This window comes from Amblyomma maculatum, chromosome 5 (genome assembly GCF_055883805.1).
Source record: "Amblyomma maculatum isolate TAMU_Amacu chromosome 5, ASM5588380v1, whole genome shotgun sequence".
NCBI classification, from domain to species: domain Eukaryota; kingdom Metazoa; phylum Arthropoda; class Arachnida; order Ixodida; family Ixodidae; genus Amblyomma; species Amblyomma maculatum.
This window is the reverse complement of record NC_139348.1, coordinates 163,494,803-163,518,660: the sequence shown is the minus strand read 5'-3', so window position 1 is coordinate 163,518,660 and position 23,858 is coordinate 163,494,803. Positions and strand designations below refer to the sequence as shown.

The following is a 23,858-nucleotide window of genomic DNA, read 5'->3' as shown; positions in this document are numbered from 1 at the left end:
TTGCGGATTTGCTATTTACGTGTATTTCAAAGCAACCATAATAAGCCAGCCACTGGTGTAGTATGTCATACTGTAGAAATTTTTATATAAAGTTCTCACCTCGCACAAGAAGGGTTCAAAGCCAAAAAGCCTTTGCAAATGTATCATAATTTTGAGTATTTGGTCGAATAGTAAAGTATTCAATATTCGATTTGACTCGAATATTTGTTTTGAAATATTGCAGTACAGGTCTTGAGCTAGTATTGTTTTTGGAACTTTGGAAGGCTTACTTCATCAGATCGGCCAAAAGTCATCACGGCTAAATGAATGTGACAAAACTTTAATGCACTCATATTTTTTTTTTTGTTATTGTGGCCTTGTTTGTTAGGACGGTATGTCGTTCTAAAAGTACCTGTTGTGCCATTCCATTTTTTTGTGTATATGTGAGTGCCATAAATGTTCAGAATTATTGCTTCAAGATTAGCTGAACAAAATTACAGCTCACTTCAAAGTTGCTTGAAATCAAGAAACAAGCAAATCGTAAGGGCACATTGAAAGGCATCCAATATTATGGTTTCTGTTTTAAATTGAAGCTACTACAGCTACAACACCATCATTTGCAGAAAGGTGACGCTGCACGATTATTTGCTATGAAGCACACAGTATAGTAAACTCGTTAATTTTACCTTCAAGAGGCTAGGAAAATGATTGAATTAATTGAAAGTTCGAATAATGAAATTGGTCTGAAAAAGTTGCCGAAAACCGTTGTTAGTAATTTTGCCTACCTTTATGATGGCTCTTGGCATTTCAGAGGAAACCCAAGTGAGAACAACAGTTTTTCCTGGTTTAGTCAAGTGCTTAACTTTGTGCACACTGTCAGGAGCATTGCGGAGAAAGGGCTCCGTAAATTGTAAAGGCCTCTTCAGCAGTGTGACAGAGTACCAGTCATGTCTCGTCACAAAACAGCCCACTTGCATTTTGAGGACGCTTCACTGCACGCTCACGTGGCGAAGCATGGCGGTGAAGCATGCAGTTTTTTGTTCACCATGACGTAAGCAGTGTGTTTACGCACTTGAGGATTATATTGCTACGGGTCAACTCATCGAAGATGAGGCAGATGAAGTGTGTGTGCACTTGGCGCATGCTCGGGGCCCAAATTCTGGCCAGCGGTTTGTGTTTTGATGTCCGGTGTGCCCTGTGCTTGTGTCGCATTGTACCAGTCTTCTACGTGGTGTGCACGCTTCCTGCCACATAACATCTTGGTGGAGGTGTGGATTTTCCCATCCTTCGCGTCCTGACTTATTGCATCGCGGTGATTGGCAGCAGTCGCTACACCAGCACTGCCACCCAACCCAGCGACTCTACTAAGTCCCACTGCTCCTACATTCATGGTCATGGCTCATCCCCGTGACCCCTGACATCTTTTCCACTGCCTCAGGTGATAATGTGAACAAATGTATCTCGATGTACGAACGTGTCAGCACCCATAACAAATGAGACCCCACCATCATGCTGGCAAACATAATTTTCTATTTGTCTGGCACAGCGTGACAATGATTCGAAACACATGAGGACGAATTAATGAGTTGAGAGATCTTCAAAGAAAAGTTTTGCACTCTCTTCGGACCACCAGACGCTTTAAAGCTCGCAACCATAAAACGCCTTGAGTCACGTGCGCAGTCTCCCACTGAAAGCTACGTCACCTGCGTACAAGACGCGCTAGCCTTATGTCACCAGGTCGACACCACCATGACGGAATGTGCAAAAGTGGACCATGTTTTGAAAGGCATTGCGGACTACGCCTTCCATTTTCTCCTCTGCAAGGGCTCTGATACTGTGGATGCCCTCATCAAAAAGTGCCGTCTCTTCGAGCAAGTGAGGAGCCGGCGCATATTTCCACAGTTTCAATGGCTTCCCTATATGGTGGCCACATCTTCATGTGTTATGCAGCAGCCACCAACTAGCACACCTTCTGCTTCGCCTCTTACCATCACTGACATCGTCAGCCGGCTTGTTCGCTGCGAAATGGAGGCCTGTGCACCTACACCACCCCAAACCACCGTTCGTGGCCACTCCTTACCCAACGTCTCCCTTAATTTGCTGTCATGCGAGAGTAACTTGCAAACTTGAACCTCACACCTGCTCGCTGTTCCATCGGAAACCCCAGTGTCCGGCCACCAAGCACGAATGTTTTCGATCCCCAGGCCCCACACTTTCGTCGATACCGAAATTCAGTAGAATGGCGGACGCCTGATGATCGCCCCATATGTTTCAAGTGTTCCTACGTTGGTCACATATCGCAGCATTGCCATAGTCTATGGTCTCAGATTCCTCGCACTGAGTTTTCCTATGACTACCGTCCAGATATTCCCCGCCGTTTTCCGCTCCGACCACAGCCTGGCCAGCCTGATATTCGGCCGATGATTTCGCCACCTCTCGACCAGTTGTTCTTCTCGTTCTCCATCTCCACGAGGCCATCGTTTTCGATCTCCGCAGCCCCCTCGATCCTCGGCTGCAGCCTCATACGGTCGACCTTACTTGGAAAACTAGCTGATGCAGCTCCAGGAGGTGACGCTGCTTCCACGTCCAGGTCCACAAATCCTCTACAGATCTCACGCTTTAACCAATTAGACATTTGTGTTGATGGTGTTCCCGTGCGTGCGCTTGTAGACACTGGAGCGCATATCTCTGTCATGAGTGCAAACCTTCATCGTCGTTTACGTAAAGTTCTCAGATTGGCTCGGTGTTGAGTGCGTGTCGCGGACGGTGGAACGGTTGTTGTTGACGGACTTTGCACTGCTCGCATTAGTGTTGCTGGCCATGACCATCCAGTGCTGTTCGCTGTTTTGAACCCTTGTGCCCCTGACCTCATCCTCGGCCTCGATTTCCTGTCAGAACACTCTGCTCTGATCGACTGCTCGCAAGGCATCCTGCACCTAGATCTTCCAATCATCGATACTGAGCCCTTGCATTCTTTTCCCCGACTGTATTCACCCGACCAAGTTTCTCTGCCCTGACTAGCCGCCTCAGTCATTACCTTGCTTCGTACCTCATCTGTCCACGATGGTGACTACTTACTTGCACCTATTTCCGATCTCTTTTGACCGTCGCTACAATCAAGGGGAACACTGTGTCACTGCCGTTGGTCAATTTCAGCTATTCGGCCCAAGTGCTTCCAGCTGGTATATGCGTGGCGATGTTCTCACTTCTTGGATCCTGTCAAGTTGCCCCATTGGACCCTGACCATGCCCCAGCTTCTGCACACCCTGCCCACAATCCTACTTCGATTGACTCGATCATGGCACTGTTGCCTTCCAATTTGCTGCCTGCTCATTCTTGTCAGCTGCGTGCGCTTCTAGAGTCCTATTCCGACATCTTCAACCTCCATAACAGGGCCCTGGGCCAAGCTCTTACTGCTAAGCACCATGTCAACACCGGCGACTCTCCTCCTATCCGCCGTTGACCATACCGGGTCTCCCATGCAGAAAGACAAGTTATCCAGGCAGAAGTGGAACACTGTGTCACTGTCGTTAATCAATTTCAGCTATTCGGCCCAAGTGCTTCCAACTGGTATATGCATGGCGATGTTCCCACCTCTTGGATCCTGTCAAGTTGCCCCATTGGACCCTGACCATGCCTCAGCTTCTGCAGACCCTGCCCACAATCCTACTTCGATTGACGCGATCATGGCACTGTTGCCCTTCAATTTGCTGCTGCTCAATCTTGTCAGCTGCGTGCGCTTCTAAAGCCCTATTCCGACATCAACCTCCATAACAGGGCCCTGGGCCAAGCTCTTACTTTCAAGCACCGCATCAACACCGGTGACTCTCCTCCTATCCGCCGCCGACCATACCAGGGCTCTCATGCAGAAAGATAAGTAATCCAGGCGGAAGTGGCAAAAATGCTGGAGAAGAACATTATTGAGCCCTCACAGTCCCTGGGCTTCGCCCGTCATCCTGGTCAAGAAGAAAGATGGCTCGTGCCGCTTTTGTATGGATTACCCCGTCACCTGAATAGGATCACTAAAAAAGATGTCTATTCGCTTCCTCGTATCGATAATGCCCTGGATTGCCTCTACAAAGCCAAATTCATCTCCTCCATAGACCTGCGATCTGGCTATTGGCAAATTGCTGTGGATGACCAGGACCGGGACTCCGGACGGTTTATATCATTAAGGTTATGCCTTTTGGCTTATTTAACCCCCCAGCCACATTCGAACACATGATGGACTCCTTGCTGCAAGTATTTAAATGGTCCACTTGCCTGTGCTATTCAGACGATGTAATTGTGTTTTCACCCACGTTTTCATCCCACATGGTCGACCTCTAAAGTTCTGTCACACTTTCCCCACGCCGGGCTACTGCTCAACTCTTCAAAATTCCATTTCGCTCATCGTCAGCTCAATATACTAGACCATGTCGTTGATACTACGGGGTTCGTCCCAATCCAATCAAGATTATAGCTGTGAGGTACTTCCCGGTGCTCCGTTCGAGCAATGACGTCTGCAGTTTTTTGGGTCTTTGTTTCTACTTTCGCAGGTTCATTCAAAATTTTGCCGACATTGCTCAGCCGCTCACGGATCTTCCTAAAAAGGATGTAAGTTTTTACTGGGGGTCGTTTCAAGACCAAGCCTTTGCCCAGCTTATAAGAAAGCTTATCACCGCACCGGTCTTGGCACACTTTGATGTGTCAGCTCTTACGGAAATCCGCACAAATGCCAGTGGCCACGGCACTGGGGCCATCCTTGCCGTGCATCAATCCGGCACTCATTGTGTAATTGCCTATGCCAGCAGCCTCCTATCCCCTTCAGAGCACTACTCCATCACTGAACGAGGGGGCTTGGCCCTCGTCTGGGCTGTTGGAAAATTTCGACCTTGCCTATATATATATGGCAGGTCATTCACAGTTGTCACAGATCATCACGCCCTGTGCTGACTTTCTTCACTGAAGGATCGTATTGGTCACCTCGGGCATTGGGCCCTACGACTTCAGAATTTGACTACACTTTGATCTATAAGTCCAGCTTGTTGCACAAAGATGCCGACTGCTTCTCTCGTTGCCCTGTTGCCCAGTCTGACAGGCCCACGAGTACATGTGCCATTGACCTGTTCTCTCTATCACTGTTTACAACTATTGGCGAAAACAGCGTCGGGATGCAGAACTTCTTTCCATCATTATTCACCTAATATCCACCCAAACCAATCCTTCACTGAACTGCTTTGCTCTTGTTGATGGCATTTTATACCACCGGAATCTTCAGTCCGCTGGTCCTGACCTTCTCCTAGTCGTCCCCAAGCACTTACGAACAGTCGTTCGTAAGTGGCCTCTACCGCTCGTGGCCTCTACCGCTCATTGTGCCGTTGTGTTGGTGCTTGCGATGAGTGTCAGCATCACAAGCGGTTTTCTTCAGCCCATTGACATCCCTCCGGAGCCGTTCTATCGTGTCGGCTTGGACCTTCTCGGCCCCTTTTCTTGAGTTCACTTCTGGCAATAGATGGGTACGGTAGCCACAGATTATGCCACCCGGTACGCGATAACGCACGCGCTCCTCACGAGTACTGCCGCTGATGTCGCCGGCTTTTTTCTTCATGACCTCATTCTGCATCATGGAGCTCCTTGCCAACTGCTCACTGGCCGTAGCCGCATTTTTCCTTTCAGGAGTTGTTGACGACTTTCTTCGCGCGTGCTCAACTAAACACAAGTTGATAAAGAAGGATAGACAATTGGGCAATTTGGTATCGATTCATATTGGAAGGGCACAGCGCAAAAAGACACGGGACAAAAGGAAGAAGACGTACACACGAGTGCTGACTCACAATTAAATTTTTATTAAAAGAAATAAAAAGATAAAAATAGAAACAAAACCAACTGCCGCCCTTTAGTTGCAAATACTAAGATTTTATTTAGACAGCGGGATAAAACAACAAGAGAGCTGATGAAGGCGTATCTGATCCAAAAAAGACAGTCGCACTGTATAAGATAAGCCAGCCTTCGATCATACTAGTAGATAAATAGGTGGCGTTCCTTGATAATTCTTAATCGTTTCCTTAGCCTTCAAGGGAGAAGGGGGAAAAAACGTGCCGGAAAAAACTATCATTCAGTGATTATATAACTTTTCATATCTTTTGTTGACCCCTTCTAATGTGTTTTGCGCAAGTGCTATATTACTTGTTATCATTTAAGAATTGTATAAAGATGTGTTTCTTTCCAATAAAAGTTTAGTTGAGAGTTAGGGCTCGTGTGTAAGTCTTCTTCCTTTCGTCTCGTGTCTTTTTGCGCTGTGCCCTTCCAATATGAAACAAGTCGATGACCGCTTACCACCCATTAACAAATGGCCTGACTGAGCAGCTAAATTGCACTCTTACTGATATGTTCTCCATGTACGTCTCCTCTGATCACCATGACTGGGATCTCGCCCTCCCATATGTTACATTTGCGTATAACTCATCCTGTCACGACACTGCCGGCTACTTTCTGTTTTACTTCTTGTACGGCCGTGAGCCTCAACTTCCGCTTCGCACATTGCTTTGAACATCTGGTCCCCCCATTCTGAATACGCCCATGAAGCCATTGCCTGTTTCGGTCATGCCCGCCAAGTTGCCCATTCCCGCTTGCAAGCCTCCCAAGCTTCTCAGCAAGAGCACTACAACAGCCGCCACCTTAACAGCTCCTTCTTACCTGGATCCCTTGCGTGGCTCTGGGTGCCTTCTCACCATATTGGGCTCTCGGAAAAGCTACTTTTGTGCTATGTGGGCCCGTATCGTGTGCTGCGCTAAGTCACTGCTGTCACCTACGAGATTTAACCTGCCTTGCCCGAACGCACTTCCCGTACCATACCCTCAGATATTGTTCACGTCTCGCGCCTTAAAGGCCCACTGTCCACCCTCCGGTCGAAAATATTTTCTTCTCCGGTGACTGTGAGTCTTCGCCCCAGAACGCAAGGCCGCAAAATGTTTTTGAAAAGAGTAACTGATAACGCAGTTACAGCTACCGCAATCACCCGATTCTGTCGTGCTTCTCTCCACCCGTTCCCTCGCAAAGGTTTTTCACTTTCCTGCCCGGTCGTCTAGCCTCTGCAAGACAAATTCCCCTTCCTCCTCCACGTTTGGCGGGAGGTGGGGCATGGCACTCCGCGTGCGCGAAAAAGAAAAAAAACGGGCGAGGGAGCGCGCGCTGCTGGATTCAGTCCGGCCGTGGCGAGAGAAAAGTGCGCAGTGAGCAGAAGACACCCATCCTTCACCCTCAGACAGTGAGACGGACCAATGGACGTGGTTTTCGACTAAGACGTCATAGCTGCGGCTCAATGGGCCAGCGCAGGGAACAGGAAAGCTGGCTTCCTGAAGGAGAACATGAGAGAGCTTTGATTTGTATCTTCATTGCTTTGTGGCGCGCGTGTCACTGTAGCATTTTGCACAGACTATCTCTTGTACCTGATCGAAACACTGGGCTCTTTTGCTTAAAAGGTCCTTCTCTGGACAGTGGCCCTTTAAGCCCTACAATCTACTTTGCTCTGACACTCCCTAAGCAGCTCCGTGACGGTGCTTCTGCGCCCGGGGGCCATACTGCAGGTCGACTCTTCGAAGATGAGGCAGACGAAGTGTGCGTGCACTTGGCGCGTGCTCGGGGCCCAAATCCTGGGCAGTGGTCTGTGTTTTGACGTCCGGTGCACCCTGTGCTTGTGTCCCGTTGTACCAGTCTTCTACGTGGTGTGCACGCCTCCTGCCACATAACAGTATGAACAGTGAAGAACACTGACGTGCCAAGCAGTATCTGAACCTGCACGGCTGCCCTCTGCATCCGCCTGATCGCAGCTGCGGGATGAAGTGAAGTTCAGGAGAGCAAAGCTGAAACTATATGACTGAGCTTCATTTCAGAAATGGGGAACTTCCTTTTGTCGTTGTTTTTGTCATAGCACACGTGAAGTGTGTGGGCACCTCTGTTTCGTGTGATTGAAGTTTAGGAACACCTATTTTGGTGATTGGTTGCCGGCTGAACCTGTCAGACCATGGTATGGTTGCCTATCTGAATTAATTGGAGCGAGGTTCGCTCATGTTCGAATTAAAGGGCATTTGGCGCCATAGACTTGTAAGAGCATCCACTGGGACTGTGCTCCTAGTTCAAACAATCTTCTTTTTTGAATTAGTGGGGTTGAATTAACGGGATCTTACTGCACTTAAATCTCATCTTCAGTTTACATGTAAATATTAAGATGCTGCTGTGGCCCATCAGTGCCGGCTAGATTGTGGTGCTTTTGTGCTGTAGGAGGCATATAAATAGGACCTCATTGTTTAATAAAAATGCACAAAAATGGAATCGTCTGGGCAAACATGATTCGAACTGTGTAAGACTGAAAGATGTAACACTGGGTAAGGTGCAAGAGCATCTGTATGCAGTTTCCCATCGTAAAACTACTGTCTAGCGTTTCTTGGCACAAGGGTTGAACGGCTCATTTTTTTAGTGCTGACATAATTTGGCTTGCACTTATATTGCCCTTAGCACAGCAGAAATGTGCCAGTACTTCTAAACCATGGACGACAGTGACAAAGATTTTATTTACGTGCAGTTAGTCACTAGATGTTGACTACAATCTCACGGAATTTTGAACTTAGGACCTTGGAAATCATGCTGTCGAGGGACATGTTAAACGGAATAAAATGAGTGCTACTCTATGGTGCATATTTATTGCCTGTGTTTCGAGTATAATATTAGCTACAAATGTATCCACGGGTTTCTGCTGTGTAATAAAAATGAATGTTTCTCTCTTTTTGTGTGCCTAACTGGGTTCCCATTGTTTCTGGGGCGGTTTAGTGTCACCATACCTCAAGACGCTTTCCATGGTGGCCAGCACCAAACTGCTTCATTTACTTGAGGTAAGTGGTCAGAAATGGCGAGCTGCCAGTGAGCGGCACAAGGTACATAGATTTTGTCGCAGGTGCTTTGGAGCAGCAAACAAATCAAATGTAGAGAAATAACGGGCTCGTTACTGACACCACAGGAGAGCGGAGCAGAATTTTCATAAAATAGCTGCGTAACTTTGGAGATAATTGATTAGAACATAAAAGAAGAAACAACCACATGCTACCAGTCAGATCCAAACCCATGACCTCCAGACTTTCTTACCTTGACGCCATAAGTAGCCTAAAATGGTAAGTGCACAGCTCCCACCCTCCGCTCCGCCCCATTGGCGGCACGTGATTGTTTTTCTCTTCTACTATATAATCAGTTATCTCCATGATTGAATTATTTTTTCTCAGTAACTAAAGCCAAAAAAAAGTTCCCTATGCTGTACTGCATGTTAATGGCTGTTGGCTCCTTTTGTACAATTTGAAACATCCATGCGTTTTTGTGTGTGGATGCAAGGAGATGATAGATGGGTGTCACTTTTAAAAGGCGTTTTACTCTCTCTGCCCAGCCATTCTACTTCTGCCAGGAATAAAAACGTCAAATACTTACACTTGAAGCATTCCTTTTCTCTCCAGAAACAAGTATGAGGAATACAGTTTTTGCAGATTTACTCATTCAGATTGTGCAACCAAGGGTTGCATTTCTCAGCTTTAAAAGCACTCTTGCAATACAGATTGAGTGCGAAAGTACCATGGAATCTCGTTGATGCGATTTTTGTGGGAATTTAAAGTTACCCAACTCGATCCTCGAAAGGTGATGAATGGAACATACTTGGCGTAGAACTTGTTTTTATTGCAGTGCTTTGAATAACCTGTAATTGTGTGCAGGAATCATTTGTTTCTCAATGCTCAGAAGTATGATCTTTTCTGACGCTCATAAAAACCAGTTGCGGTTTCGTCGCTTGGCCCTTTACCAACTACAGAGCCGTGAAGGGCGCGCAAGAATACTTGGTTTTTTAAGTCTTGGTAGGCTGCCAGGCTCAATGCAGGAAACTGAGGTGCCCACGACGAAAATCTGGAAAAAAAAAAATGTTAACAAAAGCGGGAGGAGAGGGGGGTCATTCGCACAGGCAAATAGTACTGAAATATTAGCCATGAGCATTCCCATTGCAGCGATGTATTCCCCCTCCCCCCTCTTCCATACTATGTTTTTGATGCCCCTGAGAAGGAAATTCAGTCACATTAGTTTTTTGTATATTTTCTCTGCCCATGATCCAAACCCACATGAAAATACAGTCATAATTAGCCCTAGAAAAAGGCATTGCCTAGAAACCGAAAAAAAAAAATATATATATATATATACGATTAAACTTAATAAGCAGGATTGTATCAATGAGATTTTATTGTAAGCAATTGCATAAATCCTTCTTTCAATACTGTCATTAGAAAACTGCTGTTACCTACAAAGGATCCCGCATATATTCATAGAACGTTTCCTGGGAGGACCGTGCACATGCACTCTAGTTTCCTCGTATTTTCCACTGCCGTTACTTAGAGCAGTTGTTGCTGTGCAGGCGTTCAGCACCCCGTGGTTCCTCTACTCCAACCCCACCAACCACCACCTGGTGTTCTTTCTGCTGGAGATTTTCAACAACATCATCCAGTACCAGTTTGACGGTGAGAATGGCACCACCCTCGAATTGTTTAGGCAGGGGAGATGCAAATATGTGTGCCCGCAAGAGTCTGCAAATTAGAGTAATTTGTGCGAATTTGTAAATCGTCTTTTTGCATACTCTCCACCTGTTCTGCAAGCTATGAATATGCCAACACAAGTGACAGACTATAGTTGTTGGCTCCCTTTTCACGGACGTGCCCCCTTGCATCATCGCAGGCAACTCCAACCTTGTGTATACCGTTATCCGCAAGAGGCACGTGTTCCACGCGCTCGCCAACCTGCCCACCGAGCAGGGCACAATCGAGCGCTCGCTCAGCCGACGCTCGCGTGGGGGAGGGCCCACCCCATCGGTCCCAACCACACCCACCGAGGAAGCTCAGCCACCGACCGCACCCACCGAGGATGAGCAGCCGCACCCCCCGGAGGAAGCCCCATCGGCTGCTCTCAATGCCAGCCTGGCAGCCACCCCACGTATGGCGCTCGCACATCAATTGATCGGTCTTTTATTTTGTCTAAATTAGGGCAAGACTAAAAGCTCATTCCTTGCTATGGGTTTTTTGCTCAGTTATGAGAATAGAGCCCCAAATTCCTGATGAAATAGTTAAGAAGGACAGGTCACTAACGGGGCTGAGCAGACTCTGTCATATGCGTAGCTTGAGCGAGACGATAATTTTGAATGCCCATTGCTGTTGACTGAGTGTAAGCTCGAGCGAACATTCCTTGCAAGAACCTAAAGAACAAAATTATCTTGCCGTCACCATCCAAGGTTCCGCACACGCAGGATAATAACGTGGAGGCACCTGGAACTAAGTTAAGGACAACACTGTGAGCTTTGGCAAGGAAAAGTTAAGAGACTGGAAATGTGTAGAGTGGGTGAGGGAATAAATGCAAGTGGATGAGTCTGCGCAAAATCAAGAAGAAATGGCCATGAACAGGCCATGTAGTGCGAAGAGAGGATAACTGATGATCGCGAAGGGTAACAAATTGGATTCCAAGGGAAGGAAAGCGTAGCAGGGGGCAGCAGAAAGTCTGGTGGGCACATGAGGTTAGGAAGCTTATGGAGATCAGGTGGGTGCAGCTGGGTGCACCGGGCCTTTGCACTGCAGTGGGCATAGTTCAGAGGATGGTGATAATGGTGGTACTAACCACCGATGTGGGCAGACTCACATACATCTGCAGTTAGAATTGGTGTAGGCAGACTTAAACTAATGCACTGAATCATGTCAAATTCGCCTTTGCAGTGAAGAATGGTAGATCTCTAGTGCACCCTTACAGAATAAACTTCCACTTCTTAAAAACATGAAATTTGCATCCTAGTGAAACCAATGATTCATTTACACGGAGAAAGCTATTTTGCTGCTAACCAGTAGAAACACTACCAGCTTTGCGGGAACAAATATCAGAATTTTACTGACTGAACTTGGTGAAATTCATTACGGTTATTTCAAGTGATATTGGACGAACGGTGGGTATTCGTTGTATTCTCGATTCAGCTCAATATTTTTTTACTTGAGATTGGCCCAGTGGTTAGGATATGTGCATTGGCAGCTGTTGTTTTGTCCAGAAAAGGAAAAGGATATACATTGATGCCAACAAAGCTGATGTCAAGTTTTCTAGAAAGCAGGCTCTTAAACGCTGTTATGTTAATATTGTTACTGACTTGGTCTCAAGCAGAGCATGGAGGATGGAAGAAGTGTGCGCGCCCATTCGACCTTTGTCTTGTGGCACCTGTGGTGCTTCCTGCTGGCCGTGCGTACCTGGCTTACTGAACCGACTAGAACTTCTCGGTCGCGACGCTAAGGGCGCAACATTGTGGTGGAGGTGCTGGGTATAGTGCCAGGGATCGTTAACCGGCTCCTCCACCACAATGTTACGCCCTTAGTGTCGCGACCGGGACGTTCTAGCTGGTTCAGTACGCCAGGTACACATGGCCAGCAGGAAGCAACACAGGTGCCACAAGACAAAGGTTGAACGGGCGCGCACACTTCTTCTTCCGCTTCCTTCTTCCCTCCTCCGTGCTCTGCTTGAGACCAAGGGTGTAACAATATGAATTACAAAGCTCCAGATCATAAGAAGGTAGCAGGTCTCCTCACTTACACACACACTAGATTTTTGGCCCATAAAAAATTTTGTCATTTTTTTTTTTTCATTTTTATTATTTTTTTGTCTTTTTGAGAACCCAAGAAAAGTAATCTGCAGCTGTCAAATGCCTAGACATGTTTTTCTCTCCTCAACAAACATAAATCTTTCTCCACTTGGGAAAAAGAGAGGTGGAAGGAGGGCGGGGAGGGGGGGGATACAGTAGTAGTGCTTTTGCAGTAAGATTGGTAAATCGGCGATGTTGGATTCCCCCCAGGGCTGGAGAAAATGACAGAGCAGGCACACCCGGCGTCCTCTCCCACAGGCAGTACGGCCACGAGTCCCGTAGAGAAGTCGCCACCTCGGGTGAGCAACACTCCGGTTCTGCGTAGATTCAATCGTGCATTTTTTTTTTATTTTTTTTTTTTAACACCATCTGAGCACTGCAGAACAGTGCAATGTGCTTTTTCGGAGGAGAGCACTACACTGTAGAAATTCCTGTCCACATCCATTCATTGCACGACGTCCTAAAGGATGGTAGATGGTCTGCTTCTCTTAAATGCTCTTAAACGCTACTCTTTCACTCTGACTTTTAAAGAGATATGAAGCATGCAGAGTGGGTCAGAGAAATAGCTCGAGTTACTGACATTCTAATGAAAATCAAGAAGAAGTGGACATGGGCAGGCCATGCTGTGCAGAGATAAATGATGGCCAAAAAGGCGTAACAAATTAGATTCCAGGGGAAGGAAAGCATAGCAGGGGGCGGCAGAAAGTCAGGTGGGCGCATGAGGTTAGGAAGCTCACAGGAGTCGAGTGGATGCAGGCACCGCAGGACCGGGTTGATTGGAGGAATATGGGAGAGGCCTTCACCCTGCAATGGATGTAGTCTAGCTGATGATGATTATGATGGTGATAACGATGACTCTGACTGACTGTTGGACTAGGATACCGAGATGTGGTATCTAGTGAAAGAGGAAAGTCCCTGAGAAAAAGGTATCGAGAACACAGCAGAAAAGGAAAGAAATTTGACCGTCGTTTACTGGGCACTCACGATGGTTCAGCGAGCGAAAGTGAAAGAGTCTTTAAGCTATTTTTAGTGTGTCCATGCACTGCAGTTGAGAATCCTTGGATAGAGAGCTTGTTTTCTTGGCACTTCATTTAACATGATGGTTCATAATCTCGTGACACCCCTAAGTGTTTGACCCCAGTCCTACGCTGTCACTCTTTGCCTGAATGCAGACTTTGATTGCGGGAAGAATCCTTTTGTTGCACCAGCAGTCTGACCTCATCGGCAAGGCGCTCTCCCTCCCCTCTTTTCATCCTAGCCTTCCACTGAATAGTTTAAGTGCCCAGGATAGGCTGCTGTGCCTTCCCTTTCCTCAGGACCACCTCGTCACTGCTACCCATAGGGTAACCACAGTTATTCTCCTTGCTGCGTAGACCGGCTCCCGGGGTGGACCGGCATTATCGCGAGCTGCCAGCGGTGAGGAAGAGTGGCGCGGTCCAACGCCTGAGTGGGTGGCTTCATGGAAGCAGAAGCTTCCCCTGCAGACCATCATGCGCCTGCTGCAGGTCCTGGTGCCCCAAGTGGAGAAAATCTGCATTGACAAGTCAGTACTAATCTCTGAATTGCCTGAACGTTCCTCCATGTGTTTCTTAAACATGCAGGCCCTGCTTTTTTTTTTTTTTTTTTTTTTTTTTTTCTTTCTAACGCCTGTAAGGCATTGTTCTGCAGAGTGCAAACATTCTCCAGGAGCACTGTTCCCGGGACCTGTAAGGCACAGCTGTAGGTATACTCTTCGAGCCACCTTGTTCCAAGAGCTTGTAAGGAGCTCTTCTGTTAGCATTCTCTAAAAAGGTTTAAGAATGACACAATTTGCAGCCATTGACAAAAGGGTTCTGCTTTCGTTGAGGACAACACAGAGAGCTACGGAACGGAAAATGGTAGGTGTAATGTTAAGAGATAGGAAGCGTGCAGAGTTTGTCAGAGGAATAGCTCGAAGTACTGACATTCTAGTAGAAATCAAGAAGATATGGGCATGGGCAGGGCATGTAGTTCGAAGAGAGGATAATTGATGGTTGAAAAGGGTAACAAATTAGATACCAAGAAAAGGAAAGCATAGCAGGGGGTGGCAGAGGGTCAGGTGGGCGGATGAGGTTAAGAAGTTTGCTGAGTTCAGGTGGATGCACCTAGCGCAGGATCGCGTTAGAGGAATGTAGGAGAGGCCTTCACCTTGCAGTGTGGGTATAGTTCGACTGATTATGATGATGATAATGATGGAGCTTTAGTGGTTACCTCTCTCATTACAACTAAAGCATGCCAAAGGCAGGTCTTTCTGGTACCACTTATTATTTTCTATTAGTTTTTGGGTAGCTTCACCATAATATATGTCGTAGTAAGGGCCAGCATCCTATTCCCAGTAGACCTCGTGATGGAAGAGTGAAATTTGTGGCTGTGGTCATCGAAATGGGCATGCCCGTTTCGTGGTCACTCGAGTGATTGCCCACCTGATGGATCTATAACTTGTGCTGTGTGCGTGGTGCAGGGGCCTGACGGACGAAAGCGAGATCCTCAAGTTTCTGCAGCATGGCACCCTGGTGGGCCTGCTTCCTGTGCCTCACCCCATCCTGATCCGCAAGTACCAGTCCAATGCAGGCACCACTATGTGGTTCCGCACCTACATGTGGGGACTCATCTACCTCAGGTGCACACCTTCCCGTTGCTGTGAAATACTAATTAGTACTGCTTCCGTTTTCTGCAGTGCTAAAGTATGCATGGAGTAGCCTGTAATTCATGAATGTACGTGCTGCTGAGAGAACAAAATGGCACAAATAAAACTGAGGACAGAACAGAGTCACTTATATATTACTTGTTTATTTTCTTGCAAGTTTACCAAGGAGCCAAGCTCACTGTTTGTTTGCTTGTTTGTTTGTTTGTTTATTTATTTATTTATTTATTTATTTATTTATTCTGTACACCTACATCGCCTGGAAGGCATTATTGTAGAGGGGTATAGATACACGGGGTCGCGTGAGGAAACACATCAGTAAATCCAACAACGTGCAAGCAAGAAGAAAAAAAGGCAATAAAGCAAAAACAAACTGCCACAGCATACAGTATTTCTGAAAATTAACAAAACTATAACTTTTCATAATAACAAAACTAAAGTGCACAAAATAGCATAAATTCAGGAATCAATAAACTAACATTCAATGAATAAAATTCTCAATAAAATTCTCAATATTAGATGCAGCCATTACATGACTAGGGAGCTGGTTCCAATCGTTAATCGTGAAGGGTAAAATGAATACTTAAACACATTAGTACGGCACTGATAGGCTTTGATTTTATTATTGTGGTCTCTTCTAGATGACAAGTAATGTGGCTGCTTAATAAACGTTGTCTTATCAATACCAGTTTTATTTTGATGTTAGATTGTGAAGACATTTTAGCCTTATAATTTTTCTGCTTGGAGAGAGGGTTTTTCAGCCCAACCCTTCCCATATATCAGACCCTCTGACAGTGTAACGATAATTTCCGGTTACGAAGCGTACTGCCTGTTTCTGCACCATTCTATTTTTCTATTAGGTTTTTTGTGTACGGATCCCATGTTACGCATGCATATTTTAATATAGGTCTAACGCTAGTCAGATACAAGTTAGCTTTCAGTGAAAGAGGAGAATACTTAAAATTTAATTTAAAAAAATGAAGACTGTAAGCTTTTGCGGTAATTAAGTTAACATGATTGGACCAGTCAAGCGTTTGAGAAAAGGTTACTCCAAGGTATCTGACATATTTGGTGGTATTGAGTGCGCTATTATTTATGCTATATGAACTGGGGAACCTTTTCTTTTTCTTTGTGAACTTCAAATGATAACATTTTCCGGTATTCAGAGTCATCTGCCACCGGTTGCACCAGATAGACACTTTTTCTAAGTGGCCCTACAGAACAGACATATCAGCACATTTAACCGGACGATACAGGATGCAATCATTGGCATACAGTGCAATGGTCGAGTGGAGGCCTACTACTAAACTATTTATATAAATCAGAAATAATAGTGGCCCAAGCAGAGATCCTTGAGGCACACCCGATAGAACATGCATTGGAGCCGATGTCACCCAGTTTAGAATAACCTGTTGTTTGCTCATGTGTAGGTAATCCTTTATTCAGCCAAAGATATTTTCAGGGATGCCCAGGAATGATAATTTCATGCAAAGCATATTCTGTGGGATGACATGAAATGTTTTCCGTAAATCAGGAAAGAGCGCATCTATTTGTTCCTCTTTGTCCAAACTGGCTGCAATGTTATGCGTGAATTCCGTTAGCTGCATTACACACGAAAAACCAGCGTGAAACCCATGCTCAGCTGAGGTAAAAAAGTCATTTTCTTAGAAATGCTTCATCAGATTAGAGTAGAGGACATGCTCAAACGTCCTACAGCAAACGGAAGTTGAAGATACCGGCCTACAATTGCCTGCGTGTGTACGATCTCCCTCTTTAAATACTGATGTTATGTTGGCTGTCTTTCAGTCTTCAGGTAGCTTTTGAATATTCAGTGATTTGCTGAAAATAATTACCAAGAAAGGCGCTACCTCTCTTGAGCAGTGTTTCAAAATATGGTTCGAGATGCTGTCGGGTCCATAAGCTGAATGTGGGTTCAGATTACTTAACATAGTTTCTATTCCACTCTGGCTCCCGGTAATGTTTTCCATTTCCGGTAATTGTACCGGTGTCTCTGAGATACGAACACTACAGAGTTTTGAAAAAACTGAATGAAAATATTTGTTGAAAGATTCAGCTTTATCTTCATCATCTTTGAGCAGTTTACCATCATTGGCAATGGCCGGAATGCCAGTGTTATCCTTCTTGTTGTTCTTTATATGCCGCCAGACTTCTTTTGGATTTGTTTTGAGTGAATGTGGGTTCAGATTACTTAACATAGTTTCTATTCCACTCTGGCTCCCGGTAATGTTTTCTATTTCCGGTAATTGTACCGGTGTCTCTGAGATACGAACACTACAGAGTTTTGAAAAAACTGAATGAAAATATTTGTTGAAAGATTCAGCTTTATCTTCATCATCTTTGAGCAGTTTACCATCATTGGCAATGGCTGGAATGCCAGTGTTATCCTTCTTGTTGTTCTTTATATGCCACCAGACTTCTTTTGGATTTGTTTTGAGTTTATCTGTTAAGGTTGATAGATATGCATTCTTTGCAACCTTCAATTCATCTTTAAGTTTTGCGCCCATGTCCTTTAACTTTGTGTATAAGCTGCGCTTCCTTGTCTTGCGGTACATTTTATAAGTCCAAGACTTTTTCTGTATTGATGAGCGTACTGTTTTATTAATCCAAGGTTTATATTTGCAATGCTTTGCCGAAACCACTGTAGACGGAACAAACTCTGGTGTCAAAGAAAACAGTTTATCCTTGAATATCATCCAAAGACTGTCGATGCAGCTAAATAAGCTATAATGCTCAAATATGGGAAGAAAGTCATTCAGCTCATTAGCGATGGCCGCATAGTTACCTCTTTCATAAAAGAATACCTTTCTCGGCTGTATTTTGGCAACTTCTATTTTCCTACAACAAGCAGTGCCTGCAACAACTTCATGATCACTAATACCTGGTACTGGCGCAATCGATTCTACGATGCCACTCTGATTACTAAAAATCAAATCTAACACGTTTCCGTCTGCGCATCCAAAATGAGTAGAAAAATCAACAAACTGGATGAGCTCGTAGGTCATTATGAACTCGCAAAATGCAAAGTGAAGCAGCTACCTACTATCCTGCACAGGACATCGATCACGCCATACAACATTTGGCATGTTTAAATCACCACCAAGAAGTATGGTATCAGACGACAGTGCTGATGGCGACCTTGAAAGGCTGATGAATGGTTCGACAGTGTTCAGATTTGGTGGCTTGTAGAAAGAACCTACTTTGAGGGCGTTTCCATTGTATGCGACACCACACTGATTCCGACGTGTCGTCAGCAGGAAGTAATGGTGCACTTTCAATTGTGTCGCATACAAGAACGAACACACGCCCTCCACGGGTATTTCTGTCCCTTCGGTTTGCAACATACTGTGACGGAAAAACCTCAGCACCTGCAATATCCGAGTCTGGTCAGTATTCGGTGGCGATAACCATGTCGGGCTCTGAAATCGGCAGAAGGCCTGCGAAATCAGCAGTTTTGTTCTTTAGGATGCAGCAGTTTACGACAATAAAAGAGAGCTGTTCAGTTATATTTCCAGAAATCTGGGAAGAAGGCTGTGATAGTTGCTATTGCCTACATTCCTGAACACAATCACTAGAGCAGTCAAAAGTATACGTTTTTCCACCCATCACAAGCTTTCTATACCTAAATGTGTACTTTTATTTTCGTTCTGCAGCATATGCGCACAGGCGGTTTCTTGCCTGACGAACACGTTTAAAATAATCTTCGCTTAAGGAAAAATCAGTGTCTTTCAGTTTAGAGGCTGCTGCCAAGATCCTTTGGTTATCTTTGAAAGCTGTGAACTTTACTATTATAGACCTCTTATTGTCATCCTTGTGTCAACCAATCCTGTGGGCCCTCTCTATAGAAGAGCGGTTAATTTCAATGGTAAAGGGACACTAAAGACACCCAAATATGCTATCAAAATTTAATAAACGGCATTGGGTGACACTTTCGGTGCATATCGGGCAGCAAAATATCGAATTATTGCTGAGATATTGCGATAAGAAGTTGAGGTTTTTTTTTTGTTCCCGCTGGTCAAATTCAAACTGTTTTCTCCTACTACATAGTGGGGTAGAATGACGCACACTATAGCGCAAGAGGAGACTGTAATTGCTGCTGCGCGGGGAGCGGAGAATATTTCACAGGTGCGTCACGAGAGGCGCATCTGCTGCTCCGAGCTCGTATTTCAGGCGCCGCAGGCCCAAACCAAACTATCCAAGCACGTACGAAATGCCTGAGGAGGAACATAAGCACAACTGAAGTGGACGCCCGTAGTGCCCATAGTGCTGCGTTAGCCACTTTACCATGCCACTCCGATTACTAAAAATCAAATCTAACACTCACGTGTTAGCTGAGAGACTAGCGGCATCTACCGACAAGCGGGCGAAATGAGTATATTTTTATATTTGCCTTGCAACATTTACGTTGTCTTTTCGCCGTCGTTTACGTGTGATAAAAGCATGTTATCATATTTGAGACAAAACCGACTACCGTATTCAAATGGTCAACGTAATTCGCATTTGTCAGCCTCCGGGATCCCTTGCGCATCATGTGATTTGTATTGCGAGCCTCGGCCATTTCGGCTGTGGCGGCGATACCTGTATTCCTGTTCTTCCTCTTTACTACCTTATAACAGCTCTGTTATCAGTAAGAGTGGCTTCTTTTGTAACCAGTAACTGGCATTCTATGATGCAAGCCCACTTCATTTTTCTCTTTAGTGTCCCTTTAATGTGTTCCGCACGAAGCGAAATCGCTTTGGACTCGGACTGATCCCATGTTTCTTTATCGGTGTCGTCTAAACCAAAGAAAAGTAAACTGTTTCTGGGAGACCGGTTTTCAATGTTGACCTGTTTTGCTAATACATTCTGCATGGTATCAACTAGTTTAATGTTTTGTGCTTGGAAACCTTCCCTTCCATGCTCTCGGACAGAGCTTCAAGTTAACTTTGACTTACAGATCATGTGGTACTTTATATCACTAAGGAATGGAACTGAGTGGAGCCGGCCAGCTGTGCCAGAACTTGGAAGGAGTGTAAATTGTTTGGCGCGAGCATGAATTGTATTTGTTCATGGCAGTTGTATTTGTATTTATATTCTTTCTCGCTGCTATCGCCCATGTCCGACTAAACCTGTCTCTGGACCACCATAGGCGAACATATGACTTGTGCTAGGTCGAGATCCTCTGTCATTTGAGGTGTGGGATGTGGGCCTGGCGGTCCATTCGATTTCCACAGATTAAAACAAAAAAATGGGCCAAAATAAAAATTGGGAATTGCACACAGGACAAGTATAAATATGCAATGCAAAGGATGTTCAGCTGCCTTATGTGCTGAGCCATACACTTGCTAGTTTCCTATTTGATGGAGCATTTGTTTTTGTAGAGAAAGGAAGATGACAGCCATGAAGGGGCAGCCCTGTAGCTTACAGGTTAAGTGTTTAGCAATTTTAATGTGACAGCGACACTGCCTCCATCAAGTTTTTCTCTCTTTCAGTGTCATCTGTTACACAATTTTTTGCTTCAGTGCCGTGTGGTAGTACTGCTGCTAACTAGTTTCAGTAAACAAAAGTGGTCAACTTTTGTGCCATCCAGTGCTACTAGTCATAGTGGCAAGAGTGATGAGCAGTCCGCTTTTCTCCCCAACAGGAATGTGGACCCCCCGATCTGGTATGACACAGAAGTGCGGCTCTTTGAGATCCAGCGACTCTAGTCAGGCCAGCAGTTGCCACCACAGCCTTGAGAGACCAAAGGGAAGTCCATGCCTGTGCAGTGTGCAGACGACAGGGTGACGTCATTCCATGCATCATACCAGAAGGACATCTGGTGTGCTGTGACTGACAATGTGCGATGCTGTGTCACGAGTGCTGCAATTGGTGGCGCCATCTCTCTTCTTCATTTGCGCCATCTGGCCCCTCCATAGCGAGCGACTGCACAACTCATCTCGGGCACAGGCTGGCATTTCCCATCGATAGCAACAGATGGCGCCACAACCAACACCAGCAATGTCTGTGTGGAGCAAGGACTATTTGTACCTTCCTGTTGGCACTTGCTAGGCTGCTTTCTTGGTTGTGGCTGTCTGCACCATGGACTCACTCACGAGCACAAAACCGTGCCCGACAGATGGCACGTGGGAGCAGGTTTCCACATTTACAGTGCTCGAAGTGTCTGCTGCAATTTCTGGGCCTGTCTGCAGTCCTCTCTAATCCGTCTTTTTCACAAAATGTGGCGCCCTCTGGGAGTGGTTGAAAATTCGTCTGCAACTGGTTGAAAACGCCCTTGGGAGATGCAGCCACCAGCGAAATGGCGATGTGTGCCTTTGACAGCTACCGCCATCTGTCGCATACGCCTGTCACGAATATTAGCTGCACATGGTCTCCGAGATCAGCTCCGGCTGCGCCGACCACGGAGGCCAAGAACTGCTCATGCGCAGCTGGGGCTGGGGGTTTGTTTTCAACCAGAGCAGAGGCGCACATGAGCAGAGTGGCCTTGTGAAAAAGGCGGATTAACAGCTATCCAGTCGGTACCCAGCCTAGCTTTGGCACAACTGTTGCTCGATTTGGCTTTACGGCTGTAAATGTAGGTTGTCGTCATAACCTTTCACATGGAGGCAAAATGCATTGCTGTGGCTATGGTTTGCCCCGTGTCCAGGACGCGGTGCCACTAAAGCTTTTTCTCCTGATATACTTGTGAATAGCTACTTCATTTTGGACAGTGAAGATAGGTGGTGAGGTGCTGCAGCTGTAGCGTAATTCCGTCTCCTCAACAGTAGGGTCCCACAACATCTTTCTCCTCACTGGTTGCACTCAAATGACGATTGTTACCGAGAGGTGTCTGAACGCAACCTAAAGGTAACATACACTCACTGAAGGCATGAGATGATACGGTGAAGCTAATTGAATAGCGTTACCGTTGTCATGGCGTCATGTTGTGGTTCTGTTCACGGCTGGTTTTGCGGCTATTAAGAATTAAGAACATAACATAATGCAACCTAAAGGGCTACTGCCCCCCGGAATGATCTTGATAGTGTATTTTAACATGGCGTTTAAAAGAAAAATCAGAAAAAAGTTACGCTTACAAGATTCAGACAGATGTTTTATTCGCTCAGTACTTAGGTAAGTTGTGTCAATCCATTGCACCATTGAAGCAGCAAGTACAGCAGGCTTTAAATGCGCTCTTATTCATTTTTACAATATTTCTGCTACCTGTCGCCAGGTGACGCTGTTCAGAGGACCCTACCGTTGAGAGAACTGAATCTCGCGCAGCTACAGTATCGAACATGCACGAGAAGGCACTAGGAAATAAAAATGAAACTTTCCGATAAGATGCTAATATGTTGCATAGCTTTTTTTTTTTTTTCTTTCTTTCTTTTCTTTTCTTTTCTGATGGGGGAGGTGGGGGTGTCAGGGAGCTACCATTTTTACAAGTATCCTAGGCTTCACACAGGTTACAAATGGTTTTTATTGTGAGCTTCATGTACTGGCCATTGTGATGTTTACATTGGGCTTAGTTTAGAATGGGGGAAGGTAGCTGTTGGTTAAACGTGAAACAAGGGAAAAGAAAAACGAGCTGCAGTCACTGATTGCAGACTGAATTTGGTCTTCATGACAGATCTACATCACTCTTGGTACAGGGAGCCTCTGGTGTAGGCCACTTCTTATCCGCTCGGTGTCACAATGGTTATGACACTTGCAACTATCTCAACTTCCCTGCATCCCGTTCCTTTCCACGCATTGTGCGACATACGATTGCTCCAACTCTTTTGTCTCGGTCAGTGTTGTGTGGCAAGCACCATTACCTATGCCATGTGACATCAGGGATGAAAAAAAAAAGAAGGTAGAGCCGGTGAGAAAAAAAAGGATCTGATTTTTTTTTCGTAGTAAACCAAGTACATTTCATGGTTGTAATAAGTTGTACTGTTTGGTACTTAAGGAGCCCCCTTTCCCACCTTGTGGGCCGTGTCCTTGGATATCCTGTGCGTGCCCTTCGATGGGAACCTCTGGTCCAGCTCATGCAGGGTTGAGCAATGTCAAAGGCATGTGTTCTGTATTGCGTTATAGCACCAAAAACCTATCCCTTTTCCTGGCTACCTCTCTTTTATAGCGTACTTTCTACTATACACTTGTTCTTATTATGAACACAACCACGTTAAAGAATTTTTAAACAACGAGCACCAAACGCCTCCTGCAGCTAGGGGTGCACAACACGCTGGAGGAGATAGCGGAGGCCCAACGTGCCGCACAGCTCGAAAGACTGTCACGACCAAGGCCGGCCGGAAAATTCTGGATAACCTGGGAATTGGATATCAAGGCAGGGAGCAGACGCAGCTCTCCGTCCCCGATGAGATCAGGCGCAACATCAGAGTGGACTCGGTACCGAAGAACATGCACCCGGAGTATAACAAAGGGAGGAGAGCAGCGAGAGCCAAGGCGCTGATAGACCAGCACGCGGCCGACACACACGCACGCTACGTTGACGCGGCTGAGTATGCCAAGATACACGGGTTCACGACGGTCGTCGTCGACGCGACCGGCACCGTTCGCACGACCGCCAGCACGAGA

At 45.9% G+C, this 23,858-nt stretch overlaps 1 protein-coding gene across 2 annotated transcripts in view; it reads left to right on the top strand.

Moving 5' to 3' along the window:
* The window catches only part of LOC146190189 (protein HID1), a 63,920-nt gene extending 41,291 nt beyond the window's left edge, over nt 1–22,629 (top strand). For both annotated transcript variants that reach the window (XM_084604922.1, XM_084604921.1), the window contains 7 exons: nt 8,788–8,849; nt 10,397–10,499; nt 10,714–10,968; nt 12,854–12,942; nt 14,017–14,186; nt 15,123–15,281; nt 20,947–22,629. In XM_084604922.1, coding sequence (XP_084461048.1) covers nt 8,788–8,849; nt 10,397–10,499; nt 10,714–10,968; nt 12,854–12,942; nt 14,017–14,186; nt 15,123–15,281; nt 20,947–21,010 — 902 coding nt within the window. In that variant the 3' untranslated portion in view covers nt 21,011–22,629. The remainder of the gene's footprint in view (nt 1–8,787; nt 8,850–10,396; nt 10,500–10,713; nt 10,969–12,853; nt 12,943–14,016; nt 14,187–15,122; nt 15,282–20,946) is intronic.
* The last annotated feature ends 1,229 nt before the right edge of the window (nt 22,630–23,858 follow it).